This window comes from Ammospiza caudacuta, chromosome 1 (assembly GCF_027887145.1).
Source record: "Ammospiza caudacuta isolate bAmmCau1 chromosome 1, bAmmCau1.pri, whole genome shotgun sequence".
In the NCBI taxonomy this organism is placed as follows: domain Eukaryota; kingdom Metazoa; phylum Chordata; class Aves; order Passeriformes; family Passerellidae; genus Ammospiza; species Ammospiza caudacuta.
The window spans coordinates 56833907-56853320 of record NC_080593.1 but is presented as its reverse complement, the minus strand read 5'-3'; the positions used below and the strand labels follow the sequence as shown (position 1 = coordinate 56853320).

The 19414-nt window shown below is 38.6% G+C and overlaps 1 protein-coding gene across 1 annotated transcript in view; it reads right to left on the bottom strand.

Annotated features, from left to right (window-relative positions):
* Positions 1-19414, bottom strand: part of ADCY1 (adenylate cyclase 1) — a 149301-nt gene that overhangs the window by 80771 nt on the left and 49116 nt on the right. The window contains exon 3 of the mRNA XM_058816379.1: positions 1918-2036. Within this exon, the coding sequence (XP_058672362.1) occupies positions 1918-2036 (119 nt within the window). The remainder of the gene's footprint in view (positions 1-1917; positions 2037-19414) is intronic.

Here is a 19414-nt window from a genome sequence, read left to right as displayed (position 1 = left end):
CTTCCCTCAGGATCTTACCTGTGACATTAAAATGACCCCATCTTACTTGGTCTTCATTTGCCCCAAAAGTACCTTCTTAATGTCAGAGAATTAATTCACCTCTCCAGACAGGGTGTTTTGATTCAAAAACTTTCATGAACTCCACACCAAAGGACTGAATAAACCACAAAAATTTTAGCAGTTATGTGAAAAAAACATCATGTAGGAAAAAAAACTACTCCTGAGGTTGCATTTCAAAAAGATCTTGGCAAAAGAGAGGACTCAGAAGCGCTATAATCTGCAAAGTAATGCTTTCTAAGATGACTCTAAACAGTGTGATGAATGCAGAGATTTGTGACACATACAAGATATAAATATACTAATCATGATATAATTATCAGTCTTACCTTGACCCTGAATACAAGGGCAACCAATAGTAACATACATGTGTTTTATAGGACTGTGAGGACATAATTTTTAAAAACAAGTTTTATAAGTATATTAAGGATTATGATCACCAAAGGGTCAAAGTAGCAGATATCCAAGCATCAAAACCTGGCATACATGAGACTTGATTAGAAAAGCTAACTGCAAATATACAGTTATCATTCAAAGATGGAAGACTAGCAAGAAAATGAAAAAAGTGCAAACGGTGTTGGCGAGGAGTGCAATAGAATGAAATCACGTGACATAAACAAAGGAAAGTGAAGAAGTGAGACAGCTCATTTAGATTATGAATGTGTCCTTCAGGAGATATCAAGTTAGACTTTGACAACTGAGAACTATCAGATACTGTAAACGACATCATAATTTTCAGCATCAGCTTTGGAGTAGTGCACACTTAGAACCAATTTTAAATGATTGTTAAAGACCAAGTTTTGTAAGCAAACTGATGAGATTAATATTATGCAAAATTTAACCATTAACATGAAGTAAACTACTAATTTTTAATTCAGTTATATTAAATTTTACAGCGTAAAACTGACCTAATTTGTCAGTCTTCTGATCCCATCACAGACACTTCTGATTGCTTTAGTGACAGAAATGCTTTTAGTTGCAACAACTCAGTCACTAGGAAGTGTTCCTTGCATATATCAAAGCCAGCTCAATGGGAGGTAGACTAAATCTTGAGAGAAGAAACTTAGCAGTGGAGGAGAGAGATCAGAAGGTGCTGAAATTTACTCTTTTGCTCCATGAGTACACCATGCAAATCAAGGCAGCTCTGTGGCCTCATTTACTAACACTGCACCTTGTTTAGTAAAAGGGTGACACCAACTGAACTTTTTTGCTGTTTTTGATGTGGAAGCAAGGCACTTGGCAGTAGTGTGATAAAACACAGACAAGTTCTTTAAGGAATTTGTTATGGAGGTAAAGAAGAATAAAAACTAAGAATGCACTTCAAGAAAAAGCAGTATGACAGCACTTGCACACAACTACTGAACAAGAGCAAGAAGTAGAACTGAGCCTTAGTCAATAATTTCTGGGGGTAACCCTCATGTGATGTGGATAAATACACATTTCTTTATGTTCACACCACGCTTTCTTTCTGTGTTTCCATGCTATTACCCAGGAAAATCTATTAATTTAAAAGTAATTAATCTTACTATCAAAAAAATATAAATGTGCAAAAACTAGCATGCAGAACAAATACTCCTGCTCACCCAAAACATAATACAGTACAAAACCAATGATCAGTCATTTGGAAAAAGCTGTCAGTCTCCCAGCACTACTATTCTAAGACATTTATTGATTCAGGCTTATCTCCTGAGAAGATTAAATCTTCCTAGTGCACCCATTCTTCTACTCTGTATAAATGATAAATCTTCACTTTATTGCTTGGTTTTTTACCTCTGAAACCTGAGTGCAATTATACATCACTGTCCTTGTACAAAATATTCCTAGTTCTTTAGTTTATTTCATGGGCTGCATCAATCCTACCTAACATTGTCATGCCTTTGAATGTAAATCTTGTGGAAAATCCTTTCAGGTGGCTTCAGGAAGTCTTCCTTCATTTCCATTGCAACATTCCTGGGCAAAAGGCTCATCAAGAGACGTTCCTAGAAGAAAATATAAGCAACAACAGTTTTGTGGTATAGTGTGTGACCATTTTTCTAAGTTTTAAACTAGCAAACCAGACAATCTTCTCTTAATCTGCTTTCTTAAAATGTCTGCTGCATAAATAATATCAACCATTTCTCTCTAACTCCTGCAAACTGTGTGGGTGTCTTCTTTTAAGTCTTCTACACTAAAAAAAAAATAAAATTAAAAAACCACACCAAAAAAAAAACCCCAAAACCAAAAAACAAACCCCCACAACAAACCAGAAAAAGCAAACCAAAAAAGCCAGCCTCAAGAGCATATAATTGTCCATATTTTTTATTAACATTACAGTTCTAATAATAGCAGCTTACTTTATTCTTAGCAGCATTTATCTGTCTGAGAAAGACTTCCCAGAATCATTTCCTATCTTTTTGTGTGTCCTTTTTCTTCATGGATATAATGAAAGTGTTACATTACAAGGACTATGACAGCTGGTTATTAAGCAGTGAGAGTAGATGATGGATTTATCCACTGTCAAATTCAGTGGAACAGTAAGCACAGTTTTAATGGCATCTTAGCCAGTGTGGCAACGTCTTTAATGAACGGCATCAGTACAAAACCCTGGCTAAACACATCTTCTTGCTATACTCACAGAGAAATTTTAGCTCGGGTCACTGACCTGCATAAAAAGAGTCTTTAATATTATGGATCTTGTCAGTGTTGGCTATAAAAGCCCACGTAGTTTTTCCACATATTCTGACCTATTCACGGGTACCATCTGGAAAATCTGCAACTGCTGTTCTTAGGTGTTGTAAGGGGTCCATAGATACCTACTCAAGATACCTACCTACATGCACACATTCATTCATTGTATTTTCACCCAGAAAATGCTCCCCATTTAAAATGCATTTCCAAGTTTGTCCATCAGACCTGCTAGTTTCAGCCATGGCAACAGTCTGAACAAATTCACATGACCATATCTGATCTGATTCAGGAATCTTGGGTTCCAGACAACAAGGAATGAGGCTAGGAGCAAGGAAGGTGTACCTTTGATGGAAAAGGATTAGGTCAGTGAATAACTAAGTAAACTGGATAGATGTAAGTCCATAGGCCCTGACAGGATACATTCACAAGCTCACTGAGTGAGCTGTCAGATGTTACTATAAAGTCACTCCTAACACTCAAACATGGTGAGTGGGAGAAGTGATGCAATACTGCAGGAAGAAAATGTCACTTCTCTAGACAAGAAGGAGGATGCAGGGAACTGCAGGGCAGTCAGTTTCACCTTGGGTCCTGAAAGTGATGAAGGATCTCATCCTGGAAACCCAGGTGGTCAGGCCACACGACTTCCAGAGTGCCCTTACTGCCTCAACACTTCTGTGATTCTGTTATCTGACTGTCAAGAGCCACTATAATGGCAGCTACAAGATGTCACAGAAGTGCATATTTTGGCGGAACCTCATCCTCCTTTTCTTTAATCAATATTAAATAAATAAGGAGCAAAAATTAACACTGAAAAGAGGGTATCAGCAAGTGCTATTATGTTGCTAACATGCCCACATTCACCAGATAAAGCCATTAAATAATACTCAAAGTTCATTCAAAGGGTTTTTTATCTTAACAGTTTCTTCTGGAAGACACATTGTAAAAAGTAAGAAGTTAAACTTTGCAGAACTTCTCTGGTGAACTTTGGACTAAAGTTCTGTCGTGTTTGTGGTGGTCACATTGTCTTGAGGCTAAGGACTGTTAGCTAACTCTATTTCCTACTCTTCTTATATATATGTAGCAGAACATTCCTTCCTGCCACAGAGGAACTTATCTGTTATGTCCATCAGCTGGTGCATAGCTCTGGACATTCTCTCCCTCACAAGAATTGGTGACATAACCCAGGCTGCCCAGATGTTGAGCAGTGAGTTATCTCTGGCACCAGGGAGGTGAGATCCTCAGCTGACAATAAATATCTTGTCTTGAGAGTGAGATGTAGGGAGATGAGCTAGGAATTCCCAACTTTGAGACACATTACTTTGCTAACTATAAAAGCTATACAAATTTTCATGGAGGTAGAAGCGTCTGACACACACCCTGGAAATGTGCAGGACTTCCACAAGTTTGGATGCAAGTTCTGCAGTTACATTCCTGGGAATTGAGAGGAAGGATCCTATGTGTGACCCATCAGCAACTGGATGGTAAGCTACATGGAATCCGATCTATGCTATTTCTTTGCCAGCTGTAATATTAGGTACTTCAGTTGTGCACTGTGGTTATGTGGTAGTAGTGTTTCTTTTGTTCATCCTGTGTAGTATGTCATCTGTTAAAGTTTTATGTCTGTTAAATTTGTGTTAAATAAATAAATAAATGTTAATTAAATCAATAATTTTGTAATAGACGTAACCAACCATTATTAAAAACTTGTGAGTGAGAGTGATCTGGGCTGCAGGCTACTCCCAACAGAGCTACTGCCAGAAATCTGAGTCTAAGGCAGGACTTACTTAAGCTCTCCTCTACATTCGTAACAATGTACACCAAGAATATGGCAAAGAATATTATGGATTTCAATATTTGTTGATACTTACATGTATAGCCATTTCTAATTAACCAAAGCATTTCACATCACTAAAAAATGGTTATTCATTCTAAATTTTATGCTGATTTAATTAAGTAAATTTATATTTCTGCAGCAGAATTGTATTTGGGTAACACAAATTTTGGGTTACAATCCAAAACAAGTATTTTGTCCATAGTGGATCTTATGAAGCTCTGTTGACTGCAACTTGTATCCTAAAGTTGATTTACTGTGTTAAGAGAAATAAACTGAGGTTATAAAAGGAGATGACCACCTCTCAGGCAATAAAGAGCACATACAAGAGAGGAATTTGGACAGATGGTTATATTCTCTGATGCTTAAGACTGCAAGATGATGCTGGAATTTCATAAGTATTGCTCTGGATAAGAAAATTTTCAAGGTCTGATAAGGACTAAATGTTCTCTGGAGCTTCTCTTGCAGTGAACACATTAAACGAGTTCTTCACCATTTTGCTGAAACGGATTAGTAAAATCCAAAAGTGTTAAGGAGAGACTGGGTTTAGACTTCTGTTTCCTAGAAAGTCAAACTTTGACAGACAAAATAGCAAACAAAAATTATACTGACAGACTCCTCCAGAGAGCAGTGCTAACTGAATAGCTCTTCTATGGCCTGCAAACACAATTACAATATGTGAATAAAAACCTCACAGATGTCTGCAGTGCATGACAAATAACATGCAATCCAAGGAAGTAATAAGAATCATTACTGTGAAGGCAGCATTGGAGAGCTGTAGGATGTAGCACCTGACTGCATTGCAATGTGCAGATGTCAGATGTATTAAGGGAGGCTACAACAATAATGATTCTTATACACGTTAGGTTGACTATAACAAGACCTGAAGGGAACATACGAAAATCCTCTATCATATTATGATGGCTTGCTTTTTTCATTAGAGTTGAGAGTGAGATGGAGATGAGATTAGAGATTAGATTCCTCACCAAGTGAGGAAAGATGCAGTTATGGCTTTCTCAAAGGGCAGCCACTGCTGACCTTTCAGATCAAGAAGGGAAGCAGCAGCATGACTGTAAGCAGCATGACTGCATGATTTGTCCCTTAAGGGAAGACTGGAAAATGTAACCTGCAATGCAGATTATCAAAACACTGAAAGTAAATGAAAGACACCGTCCAGCTCTCTAGAAAGAATATAAGAAAAGTCTCTCCTATTTACAGCAAAATCTCATCTATCAGGCAAAGCAGTATTGCCCTTCAGGTCAGACTAAGGAATGCTGAAGGACTCAGAGTTTGGAGCAGCAAGAGTGAATTCATGTACACAAAATACAGCTGTTGGTAGGTTTGGGAAGGGGCTCTGCCTAGACCTCTATTCAGCAAGTCCTACAGTTTTTGTCCAGTTTTTTCATTTGCTCCTGTATGACTGATCTGATTATAAAAATAATCTGTAAACCAGGCTAAAAGGAAAACTAGGTGTGAAGGATAGTGCATTGAATGGAACAAGTGACAGAACCAATGGAAGACCACTAACATTTATGGTGACATTCTTGCTTGAGTGGTTGTTGGCTCCAACAGGGGTGGGTGATGACAGGAAAAAATAGAAAGAGTAACACAGGGAGCACTAATTAATTAGCAACACCTTTTACCAAAACAAAACACCACTCACGTTGCAAACCTTCTAATTGGTCACAAATTATTTTCTGTTGAGGTAGCCTCAACTCGTGATATATTCCTAATCACAAGGTCTAGTAGAAACAAGATGTTTCTACATTTTATTCTTTCTCAATAGTTCACAATATTTTTTTTAGGATTATTACAGGTGTTTTCAGAACATTACATTTTTTTCCACACAACCAACTTACACTATTTTAGGGATTGGTACTCTCTTCTCAAGCAGTACATCTTTACTCAGCATTAAAATGATCTAAAGTGAAATCACATGCTGAAAAAAAAATACTTTCAGAGACTGTAATTGTCAGTCAATGATTTTGCATTCCCTGCAGAAATCTCACTAAAAAAAGAAAATGATAGAGAGGATATACATCTCCTTCATTCACAACACTTTATATTCCCAGTCTTGCTCTGGGATTTCAAATGCCCAATTTAGCTGCCTCTGCCAGTGGTATCATCCTGATTATAATGATTACCGCTCTACTAATAAAGATAGCTATTTTTGAGAAAGATATTCAATTTAGAAAAACATTCCAATTTCTCTCTCCAGCAATGGAGGATCACTAGAAGACAGAGGAGGAACAAAGATTCATTTTGACTCCAAGGCAAGTCAAAATGTGCATACTAAATGAATTAGGAATTGCTCAGTGTTACATTGGCCCTATTCAACAACTAGTACCATTATGCACATGACAAAGAATGAAAATATGCCAAGGCAGAGAAATGGATAAGAAAAAAGTGTTTCCCATTGTTAATGGACAAAAATACCCTATGTTACTGCTTGGAACATCCTCAACCCTATTTACAAGTACATAACCCTGGACTACAACTTTCCTTTTGGGTTGGACCCAAGAAAAAACTTTAAGAATTATTCAAGACTTGAGTAGACAAAGTCACAGTTGACCAGACCTGGTGTCACTGGCAGTCCTGCTTTGAAGGAATGGCTGGGCTCGGTGATGTCCAGAGGTCTGCTTTGACCACTGTGTATCCAGGTGTCTCCTTTGGTACACAAGGACCAGGAGAGGCAGGTGCCTGAAGCCTCCTGGGAAGCCCTGAAGCCTTCTTGCTATCTCATCACACACAAATGGGTCTTCTAAAACAGAAGAGGAGCTCAAGGCTCAGCACTCTCTAGGGGTTTTGTGATTTCTCATTTCTGAGAAGGGAGATGAAAGAAGCAAGCAGACACCATTGAAGAAAAAATCCCCATCATCTGCATGCTCTACTCTGCCCCAACACACTCTTCAGCTTTCTCCAGTTTGGAGGCTTCTCACCACAATTCTCTCTTCTATCCCCATCCCTGCCCTGGAAAATGCCTCTCCCACCAGCATCCCAGTTCTGCCCTCCCAGCTCTGCTTTTATGGGAGTCCCCAGTACATATTCCTAATACATTTCTCGTGCCTGCCTCCAAAAGAAGATGCCTGTCCCCTCCCATTTTGAAAATCATACTCTTTTCTCATGTTACTTCTCATTCCAAACACTTATAAGTTACTCCAATTCCTTTAAAATTTTCACCTTGATTTAGAATCATTCCATGCAGTTGTCCAGATATTATGCAGTTATTCATATTGTACAAAATGATTTGTTTTGCATTATTATGGGAAATGACTCTGATACATTTTTCAATTCTTTCAGGAAGCTGTAAATATATCCATACTCCCTTCATCAGAAAAGAAGGTTCAAAAGCACATGAATATCTTAAATGTTCCTAGCCAGCATTCTCACAAATTTCTATCAAAAAACTTGCTGTGCTTCCCCATGCTAAGTTGTATTCCTGTAGTTTATCATGTGAGATATAAAGAAAACAAAATGGAAATACTATTTATAGTCAGAGCAGACTACTTTATCAAAGGAAACAGCTGTCATTTTTTTCTGAGATAAGCAACCAAGCTGAGAGAAGCAACCAAGGGAACTGTTGGATTGAGGACTGAGAAGGATTGAGAAACATGCAAAGTAATACAGTTTTCTACATGGCCCTTTCACAGCCTGCAGCATTGCCTCAGAGCTGCAGGCTGTGGAAGGGCCATGTAGAAAACTGTATTACTTTGCATGTTTCTCAATCCCATGAGAGCAGGGCTGTAATGCATGGAGCTCCATCTCTTTCAGCCAGCTTCATTAAATTCCTCCTGAACTGCTCCTTCCAGCCAGCAAGCTGGCACTGCCTTCACTCATCAGGGAGTCTGAGCCCCACACCCGGATGGCAGAGAGCTCTGTCTTGTGGAACTTGCTCTAAATGGCACTTGGAGGTTACCAATTTCGTGCTGGGAAAGCAATAAGTCTGCATGGCACTCCAGATCCTGGTCCTTTTTCACCCTCCCTAGCACTGAACCACGTTATTCAGGATAGTCTTCATGCCCATGCCATGTTACTGTTTTTTTTTTGCATTTTCATAGCAACTTTAGGAACGAAGAAAGTAAAAAAAATTAATGTGACAAAACCAGGTTTACGTATTTGTTTCTTGGCTGATAAAACATGAATATTTTTGTTTTCTATAGTAACAGTCCAACAATGAAGACAAATAGGAAAAGGAGCTCAAAAAAGAAAGGAGATTTTGAGCATCTACTGTACAAAATTCCTTTACAATATGGAACATGAAATCTAACCCAACAATTTTTGCAGTCTATCACAGATCTTCTTTTGTTATTGCTATGCTTAAGAGGAAAGTGCCATCATATTTTAACACAAACTTTTCTCCCTAGAGAAGACAAGCATCAGACATGCATGTAAAACATTAATGAGACTGTTTCAGAGTCAACTCATGTATATAATTTTGAGATTCTAGTTAGTCAGCAGGAACTCCAAAATACATCCTAAATATTACCACCTGCTACCTAACATGACCATGGTACCATGCTCAATTTTGTATAATTTTAAAAGCTACATCTTAGTGGATTCACAATCTCTGTCACCTGCACATTACACTTCAGAGCCATTTTAATTCACTCTAAGGAAAACCAAAAAAAAATTAGAGTGAAAAGAAGCTTAATGCAATGCATGGAAGAATGATTTTGTGTACGACTATTAGGATTCATTTATATTTTTGCAAGTTGGAAAACAAAGGCAACAGATTTCATTAGTGAATTATTGGAAATTCAGCTACGCTATGCCCTTTCTTCTATCTAAGTACATGAAGTAGCACTGTTAAAGACAGTGAGCTTGCAGACGCCACAAGGTGGCAATGTTTCAGAACAGTCCCGAGATTTCTTGGAAAATCCTATTTATCAGCAAGTCATTGCTACAACCGTAATCATAAAGGACCATCCCTAAAAGACCAGATACCTAATGCACAGGTTTTGAGCAATAAGAGAATGGTTAACAACACCATTATGGCAGATGACCAATACACTCTGTATGAACTGCACGATGCATTCAGTCTAAATACACCTATACCAGATCAACTTGACATCTTTCTATGGTTAAGTGATTATTTTTGTTTAAATAAAGGAAAGGAAGTATTCACCAGAACAATAGTGTTTAATGAGGCATTGGTAGTTTCCGCATTGTTAGTCACAATGGAGATGGTAAGGCCTTGGAAAAGAAAGAAAAACATGAAGTCTTGGCTAAAATGGAAGACAACGGGCTGCAGAAACATTGGGATGCAGAGTGGGCATAAGGAAACCATAAAACTGCTAGAATGTACAAATTCCACAAGACAGTATTCAAGAAGTAGCATGATAAGAATGAGAAAACCTTGGTAGCACATTGTACTTTGTAGGTACCATCCACAAAAACGCAAGCTAAATAAGTGTAAGGGATTGAAGTGGTTAATAAAAATACTGCTATGAAGGCTTTTTCCCTATTATAGCAAAAACTGTATAAAGAAACTAGAACCACAGAAGCCCACCCCTCCTTGAAGATGCCTGACTGGAACTTTGGACTGTGAGTTAAGCTGTCCGGATAAGATAAAGGGGACACTACTGCTCAGTCATCTCAGGCTGAGGGAGAAGAATGCATCCACAAGAAAGGCAAACACAAGAAATGCAGCTGCACTGAGAATCATCTCTCTTTTGGAGTTTGGGGTGGGGGACACCACAGCCCACAGAGGTTTACAGACTCCTCCTGCAACTGAGGGTGAAGGAAGAGGTGTGTGGCATAACCTCTGCTCCGAAAGCACTGAATACCCATCCTCCCTTATACACATCGGCCCAGCTGTGAAACCTCCAACCCCACAGGCCACATCCACAAGACACTCACATAAGAGGCAATTGAAGGGTGTCACAATTCATCAAAGACCCTCCCCCAAGGTGCTCCCCAGACTTATTCCTGAGACCTTGCACCACAGTACTGTACATGATGCAAAGTGACGCAAAGTGACGCAATATATCCAGAGTCTGCTGCAAGAGACTGCATCAAGCTGCCCCCCACAGAGGGGAGGCACGTGGGCATTACCACCTGGTCTGAGCATATCTTTATTCATCGGATTCTATGCTTTTCAGAGGGACCTTCACCACCAAGAAGAACAGCTAGAGAGGATCAATGGGACGATGGTGGGATCCAGAGAGTGGTGGTATTTTCTTTTTTCTGTCTCTGTTATTCTCTTTCTGTCCCCCCCACCTCTTTTCTATTTCTTTGCCTTCCTTTCTCTCTCTCTCTCTCTCTCTCTGTGTCTCTCTTTCTCATATTTGCTATCAAATAAAATCCATACTATTTACTTTGACATTTGTTTGTACCTTAATTCAGACAGAAGAATTTCTAATAATTTTAAAACTAGACAGTAACAATGAGTTGGAAACCTCTGCATGTAAAGAAACCCCAGGTACTCCCTGATCAAAGAATATGTATATGACACTATCCTAAAAAGGCAAGTGTGATTCCTGAAAGAATGAGAAGATTCATAGAAGGCAAAGTTGAGAGCAGCTCCACAAATCTTGTTCAAATAGGAACAAGAGCTGGGAAAGGTTATGAGAATAAACAAGAAAACTGAAAACATAAAGAGCACAAGCTGTCTTCCTAGTTATCCTCATATCTATTAAATCAGAGTGCTTTAGAAATACATCAATAAAGATTAATCATCAGAAAGGCTAGCTAACAGCTGATATCAGATACAAACTGGCAATGAATAAATCATGCAGTATCCAAACTACTGCTAGTCTTTTTACTTTCACCTTTTATCATTAACATTTACTCCCTCTGAAAAGTCACTGGCAATATCCAATAGGTCTACAAAATTATTATAGAAACTTGACAGGACAAAGTTTATACTCATTTCAGTTAAAGAAATCTTCCTACTGGAAGTGAACTTGAGAGAGAGGAACAAAATAGCACCTTTATAGTTAAGGCATAACTTGAAAGCTTCCTTATGCTTGGCAGGAAAGAAGGAAAAGCGTTTCTGCAGTACATTGCCAGGGAAATTTCTCAACTCCAGCAGTGTTAGCTTAACAAATATCTTTGTTTCAATCATGCTTCAGTAGGATTTTAATAAGTAGGTTCTTTAGGGTATATCAATGAAGATGAGACTTTGTGTGGCACTGAAGAGCCACTGAACATACTTTTCTAAATCTTCCTATGTGGAAATAAAACATTTTCCCCCTGTCCTGCAGAGTCAGGAAGACTCGTTTTCATTGTCCAGTGGAAAGATCCCTTCATGGTAGCACTTGACTGTATGCAAAGGTAGTTTGAGTATATATGTTAAAAACAAAAAAGGCACACTTAAAGCATAAATTCAAAAATTATTTATTCTTCTTTATTAATTATAAATTATAATTTATTATTGAAAATATTTTCTGATTAAAATAAAGAGAGGTCTTAAAAATTATCACAAAGAGCACCAATCATCTGCTTATGTCATGATTAGTGGGAACACAGAAGCCCTAATTGCAATTCCTAAACTGGCCTGCAGATGGGACATCTGTGAGCTCAGATTTTCTAGAGGCTTAAGTGCCACACACTGTCCTGTGTTCCATCATGAACAGGACTGGGACAATCCTGTTATTGTATTTCTTCTTCCAAAATTTAGGCAGAGGGACTCACAAAGCAGTATCAGCTTTACCAATGCTACCCCTTCCACGGTAAATGTAAGAGTAGACAAATTTTTACTGGCTTACTCATGGTGTACTAAGTTTCATGTACAGTTACAACAGCACATCTTTCCATTCCACAACCATGTCTGGTTTGTTCCACCAATGTAACGTTGAAAATCTTGATTAGGCAAAGATTTATTCCACAGGAAGAGAGAGCTTAACCTTTGGCAAGATGAAAACATCCCCCTCTTCTGCCCTCATTAAGGCTCCAACCCTCAACTAGTGGAATTTTTCTTGAAGAACACGCTACATGTTACAGCTCAAGTTGGTTCCGGGACTGTGTCATTCTCTGATTTTCCTCCATCCCATGAGTGTTGCATATAGGTAAAGCCTTATAAAATAAGAACCTTGGTTACCCTTGTAAAATCATGGCTCAGGCCTTCTACTTCAGCGAAGTACAGCTAATAGATAGCCTAGCTTTCCCTTGAGAAAGTAATATGCACCTGTAAAAATAGAGTCTTCTAACTGTGAGAATGATTCTGTACCCTCGAAAAAAGAATGTAAAGATCATTAAAGAGGAAAGCTTTGACAGACATATACACTAGCAACTACTAACCAGTGAACTGAATTGCCATAAGTAAATAACCAATTAGAGTTAAAGACAATGCCTTTAGCAAACTATATAAATATGAGCTGTGAAGAATAAAGATTGGCTGTTGTGGATGACTTGTGGGTTTCTACTGCGACACATGAGTTATGACATTCTCCTTCCCCAGGCTCCTCCAAAACCCACATATCTCCACCAACTCTACATAGATATGTGGCAAATCTCTGTGGTGTCCTCTGGCACCTCGTTGGGAAATGGAGCCAACATAGGGAAGCAGCAAGAGAAAGACTACTAACAATTCAGTCTTCTGTCCTTGCTGGAGCCAACTCAATCTGTAGCTGAGAGTCCAGAATTAATGGAACTTTGAGGACACAGTGCTGTGCTAGTACCAATGGTTCACACAACTGCTGCTGTCTCATACAGCATCACACACTTTCATTTAGAGTTGCGGCAGCGACTCATTATCAGCACGTGCTCTTTTTTAGTACAGATCTCTGCTGGTGGCAGAAAAAGCATGAAATCTTCAGGTGAGATAAGCTTTTTGACTGCTACTGGTAAGTACTGAGCCCACTAGTGGGGTGTAAGCAAACCAAGGAATGAAAAAACCCCAGGAACCTGAAGTCAATAAAAGTAATTTTAGAACCTAAGAAATACCTATTCCATGGCAAGCAGTTAGCATTTCCTTTTTCAAAGACTGTAAATGCCTTTACTATAGCAATAGGAAAGAAAATCATAGCATAAAACAATAAAATGGAATAGATGTCTGAATCTCCAAAGACTAAGATATAAATATGGTTTGCTTTGAAAAATCTAGATGTTTTTCTAATTTCGATTAGAAAAACCTAAATGCTTTTGTCCTTTGCTTCATTTTGTGTTTCTACAGAGCAAGGAAGCAAGACTAACCCATAGGAGAAAATCTCATTGCCTTCCAGAGTAGAAGAACAAGGACCAATCAGTAATATGCTAAGGAAGCAAAGAATGTATTCACCTACTTAAAATAGCAAGTGTGACTCAGATTTAATTCATTTTTTCCTCGTCAAACTGGGAAATTCGTAATCAAATATGAATGAAGGGGAGCTAAACTCCAAATGAAATTAGTTTGTATTGAAGAGGTAGTGGGGAACAGAATCCTTGGAAAGAATTTAGATCACATGAAAGACAAAAGTTCATTTAGTATGGCAAACCTGATAAAAATACTACCTTAGAATGTATTTCTTTTGCCAGTTAATGGGGTGTAATCTAGCTCTTTTCCTCCATAGACAGTTGGCCAAAGGAAACAGGAAAAAAAATCCATAAGAATATGTGTGCCAGCAGCATATACTTTTTCATATATTGGAATGAAAGTTAAGTGCCCAGCTTAGTATTCTGTTCAAGGAGATAATCTGTGCTCAAGTGGTAACATATAATTTGGCAAACTGCACATGTGGTGGTGCCAGCTGCTGTGACATGAAACACCTAGGCGACAAAACAGTTTATGGTCTATGGTGGAACCACCCTGTGTTTGAAGACTGGCACAGGGCAAGTGTCAAATTTGTGTAACATGTTAGATAACTTTTTTATTACAGTCAAGACTGTTCTAGAAGTGAACAACAATAAAAATACATGCAAGAGAACTTTTCTAATGACATTTTAAAGTTTTCTATGAATTCCTGCTGCTGAGAGAAGAAAATCAGTATTCACTATTGAGGTTGCTTTACTTCATACTGTGGCATCCTACTAAAATGCATAACAACATTGTATTAGTGTTCATACCACACTTCTGTCATGGATATTACTATAAATTTAGAAATCAATTTAGAAACTCTTTTGAATTATTTGTCTTACAGTTGAACTTCAGAATCTGATGCACTATAGCCAGTGTGCCTAATTATGATTATTTGCCTTGGCAACTGTCATCCATGATGCTATCTGCTGAAAACTGTTATCTGCTTAAGACTGTATGGTTGTGTGTCTTTAGTCATCTAATAAGGACAGGTTTGTGTGAGCCTGTTCAGCCCTCCTCCTTTGCTCTCTCTAATTGAAGCTACACAATGCAAGTAGGAAAAATAAACTGAAAAATTCAGAGTCAAACACTAGCATATTTGATTGACAGTTGCTTGAAAGAGAACGTATTATAAATTTTCCATTATTTGTTCCAAAAGTCCTAACAGCCAAAGTATTAACAGGTTTAGAATTATATAACCACCAATTTTTAAGTTATCAATTTATTGCAGAATCATCTAGATTGGAAAAGGCCTCTGAGATCACCAAGTCCAACCTCTGGCCAGACACTCCCTTGTCAACAAGACCATGGCACTGAGTGCCACGTACAGTTGGTTTGTTTCAACACATCCAATGATGGAGACTCCATCACCTCCCTGGGAAGCCCATAACTATGCTTGACAGTCCTTTCCATGAAGAAATTCTTCCTAAGGTCCAACCTGAACCTCCCTTGGTAGAGTTTGAGGCCATGTCCTCTTGTCACTTGTTACCTGGGAGAAGAGACTGACCCCCACCTGGCTACAACCTCCTTTCATGCAGTTGTAGAGATCAATACAATCCCCCCAAGCCTCCTTTTCTTCAAGCTAAACAACCCCAACTCTCTCAACACCTCCTCACAGGACTTACTCTCCAGACCCTTCCCCTTCTCTGGGCACGCTCCAGCTCCTCAATGCCTTTCTTGTAGTGAGGAGCCCACATCTGAACACAGGATTCAAAATGTGGCCTGACCAGTGCCCAGTACCTGGGGACAATCACTTCCCCAGTTGTGCTGGCCACACTATTGCTGATACAGGCCAGGGTGCCACTGATATCTTGTGACAAAAAATGGAATAGCTGATAACCAATTTAATTTACATATTTAATGTGCTTTCTTTTTACACAGAATAATGGAGTTAATTTTCTTCACAGTGGCTAGTAGGGTGCTGTGTTTTGGATTTGTGCTGAAAACAGCATTGATAACACAGGGATGTTTCAGTAATTGCTGATCAGAGTGTACTCAGAGCCAAGGGATTTTCTGCCTCTCACATCATCCTGCCAGTGAGGAGGTTTTATATGCACAAGAGTCTGGGCGGGGACAGATTCTTTGGTTAGCTGGGGACACCTGACTTTTTATAGACTTTCCTTAAGTTTTATTTTGTAAAATAAAGGCTTGAAACTAGTGTAATAAAATTACAAGGTAACTAAAATATATGAACTTTATATGATTTACAAATATGTGTTTTTATTCTATGTTACCCATTTTGTTATTTATGTTACACTTTGGAATTGCAAGTCTAGTAGCAAGGTGCATCTCTTATCCTACAGCTGTGCAGCCCTAAGTTGCGGTGTCCTCTTGTAACCACTCCCAAAGAAAAAACCTCATCTTCTGTTTTAACAAAGAGCTCAGGATAGAAAGGTTGAACTGCCCTTGGATATGCCTGTTACTATTAGGGATTACTGCCGGTAAATTAAAGGGTTAGACTACAAGCCTCACTTTTACTTGGCCAAAGTCAGATAAGAGGAGTCCTGGTGGTATGCCAAGCAGTGTAGCTTCTTGCACTAGTTGGATGCAGATAAGATGTTCATTCTGCAAACCAAGACGTGCAACAGATCTGTAAAATTAAAACACATTTATTTTTTTACTATACCTTTCCTTGCAGGAGGTTGCAAGCAACTCCGAATAACTTCAGGTTTAAGCTAAAGCCTTAATCTATTTCATCTGAGTAGCCCTGAATTTTATTATTTGCTCTGTGAAGGATAGACACGTGCACGATTGTTGCAGGACTGGAGACTAACAGGTGCTGGTCAGTAGAAAGCTTCTGGGCAATTATTGCTTTGTGGGAGACAGAAATGTGCCTCCATATCTCTTTTTACCTGAGAAAGGCAGAAGATGGACCAGGGATGCCATGAATTTCTTTTCTGTATAAGGATCTAAGCAGCCAAACGAAGCAAACGAAGCAGACACCAAGATAATTTCTAATCTCTGATTTGGCTAAGAGACACTGGTGGTCAGCCTGCACAAGTGGGCCTGAAGTCCAGTAGTTCAAACTGACAGCCTGAAATTGCAACACTCCTTATTTCTTCTTTTGCCTGATCCTAGTAAAGAACAAATAGATTTTTGAAGATAGAATTTCCTGTATAAGACTGTAATTTGATGATGCAATAGATACAATTTTAAGCTCTTCTGTAACAAAGAACATAGTAGCAATGTTGTACAGGCTCACCCTGCTAGCTAAAATTAGTCGACCTATATTTTTCAAAGATCATACTGGCTAGCTTTTGCAGAGGACCAAGCATCACCACATACCTTGCACTTTCTGCAAAATCAGTATCACTTCCCTGCTGCATCATTTGACAAGAATATGGTTTTGCATCCACACATGATCCATGTGAAATTTTTGCTGCAGGGTGATTTGCTGATGCATTCTGCCAGTATGAATGGTTACAGAAACAAGGACTGTATTAATGATAGATTTCATATATTCTTCTGCACTGAAAAAAAAAAGATGCAATATTCTGAGGACAAAAAGTACGGAAAACATGAGGAGAACCTGATAAGCGTGATGTCAGGCACTCTAGAAATTACTTCTGCCTGGGGCTGTGCAAATAACTAATTCCTTCGTTTGGTTGCTGAATTGAAAAGCTAAAAATCTCAGCAAACTGTTATCCACTACCAAAACAAAATCCAACACTATTTGCTTTATTCAAAGTTAATGCAATTTTTCCCTTTCTTCATAAGGGCTTGAAATTAAACACAACAGACAAACCCACTGGAGGGCTTCTGTAGGAGTCAACTTTTTACTCAAATATGCAGGAGGTGGTACAGACATCCAAAATGCAAAATGTCTAGATCAAATTTTTTTAAAGGGGAATGAGGCAGAGAATTCGAAAGCAAGACAACCTAAGCAGTAGTTCAAAGTATGATGCAGTGAGAGACATGTTATCTTTTGTTGACACCTTTTCCGTTTCTATGAATAGTTATTAATCAAACCTTTGACTCAGCGGTGACCCAGTTACTACATGCAACATTAAGGACATTGCCCTAAATTGCAGAAGACACTTGGAATGCAGACACATATGCATGCAGATATTTGCACACAAAATTCAGCACTGCACAAGGAAAATTTAGCTAGCTGCACATTATCTGGTGAACATTTATGAAGGAACTGCAGACCATCACCAAAGTTCTAGTCTGTCTCCCAGAACCAGTGTTATTGCAGTAGCATGGTGTTGAACAACATTTCAGCAAATCTAATTAGTCTAGCTGGAGTGGCAGTGTTGTGGTCCTGAGGCTAGACATACAGCTGGCTGTCTCAGCCTCAAGCTTCCTAATTCCCAGTAATTTTTAAGTGCTTCATTCAGTTTCTTATATTAAATAGATTAAAGTTTCATGCGTTGTAGTGAAGTACACAACTATTTCTTGAAAGACAAGTGCCACCAATAAATACATTTCTCCAGTCCCAAAGGTTTGAAAAACTAGATTTGATTTCACAATTAGTTTTTAAGACAGCAATTCACCTGTTCTGGATACTTTGCTATTTTCCAGTTGATTTTCCAATGTCAATTCTAATTGTGAGGAAGTACAAAAGTTACATTTAGGTTGGAAGGAAAGATCTAAACAAATGGCTTGAAAGAAGGCTTTATTGTGCAAATATACTTGCATGTACTAATGAAATTAAATAATCAGTGAAGATATTTAAGGTAGTTTTGTGGGCTTTGAAGGTTTGCATGAAGTCAAATGTTTTCCCGGCCTTCCTTATATGAAAGCAACAGGCACTTTTCATATCAACCTGTGCTACAACAAGTGCATTTCACCAAGGAAAATTATGTGTTTTATCCCCAAATTTAGTGTATGAATATGCATCAAAATATTTTTCTTGGCAGGGCAAGAAAAGGAGCGAATGTGATTAAGATTCATTATAAGGTTGTCAAGACTGGGATAGGATGTAGCTTCCATGCATCAGCAGACCAAAGATATGACAGGCCTTCACCTTGGAAAGAGAGATGAGCAGGGTTATGAAAGTCTACAGTGTTGTGAGTGGCATGGAAGAGGTTATGGCAGGATGATTACCAATGTCACAAAACAAGAGCTGGAAAGCACAAAATCAATTCATCAGACAACAAGTCGATGACAAATAAAAGGCAGTTGTTTTACACAGCGCATACTTCGAATATTAATTAGCACCCAGTTACAGTGATGACGACAAAACTGTGGGGATGACAAAACTATAAAGATGCTGAAAGAGACACTTGGAAAATGAGAGTCTGCAGGTCTTTGAAGACAGTGGTCCAGTTGCTTCTCAAATTAAGATAGACTCAGAAGAACAATCATATCTCTTCCTTGGAACACAGCTCCATTTCAGGAGCTACTATACATGCAATTAATACACAGTGAGTCACATCTTCCTTATATTCCCTTTTAGTCAGATGGCAATCAGTTGCATCAGCAGCAGACTCCTTTTTCTGTATTGAATACATCCCCCATTCCCCATCCCTGCTTGCTCCTTTCTTTCTTTCTTGGGAAGGGGTGAAGTACTGCTAGGAGAACAGTTGGGATGTCTTAAGACCAGGAGTCCTTCAGGGAGCTGGGTGACAATGCTTTTTTTGCTATACAGGCAAAGGATGATGTGGAATTAAGGAAGTGGACACAGAGAGGTGGTGCAGTGG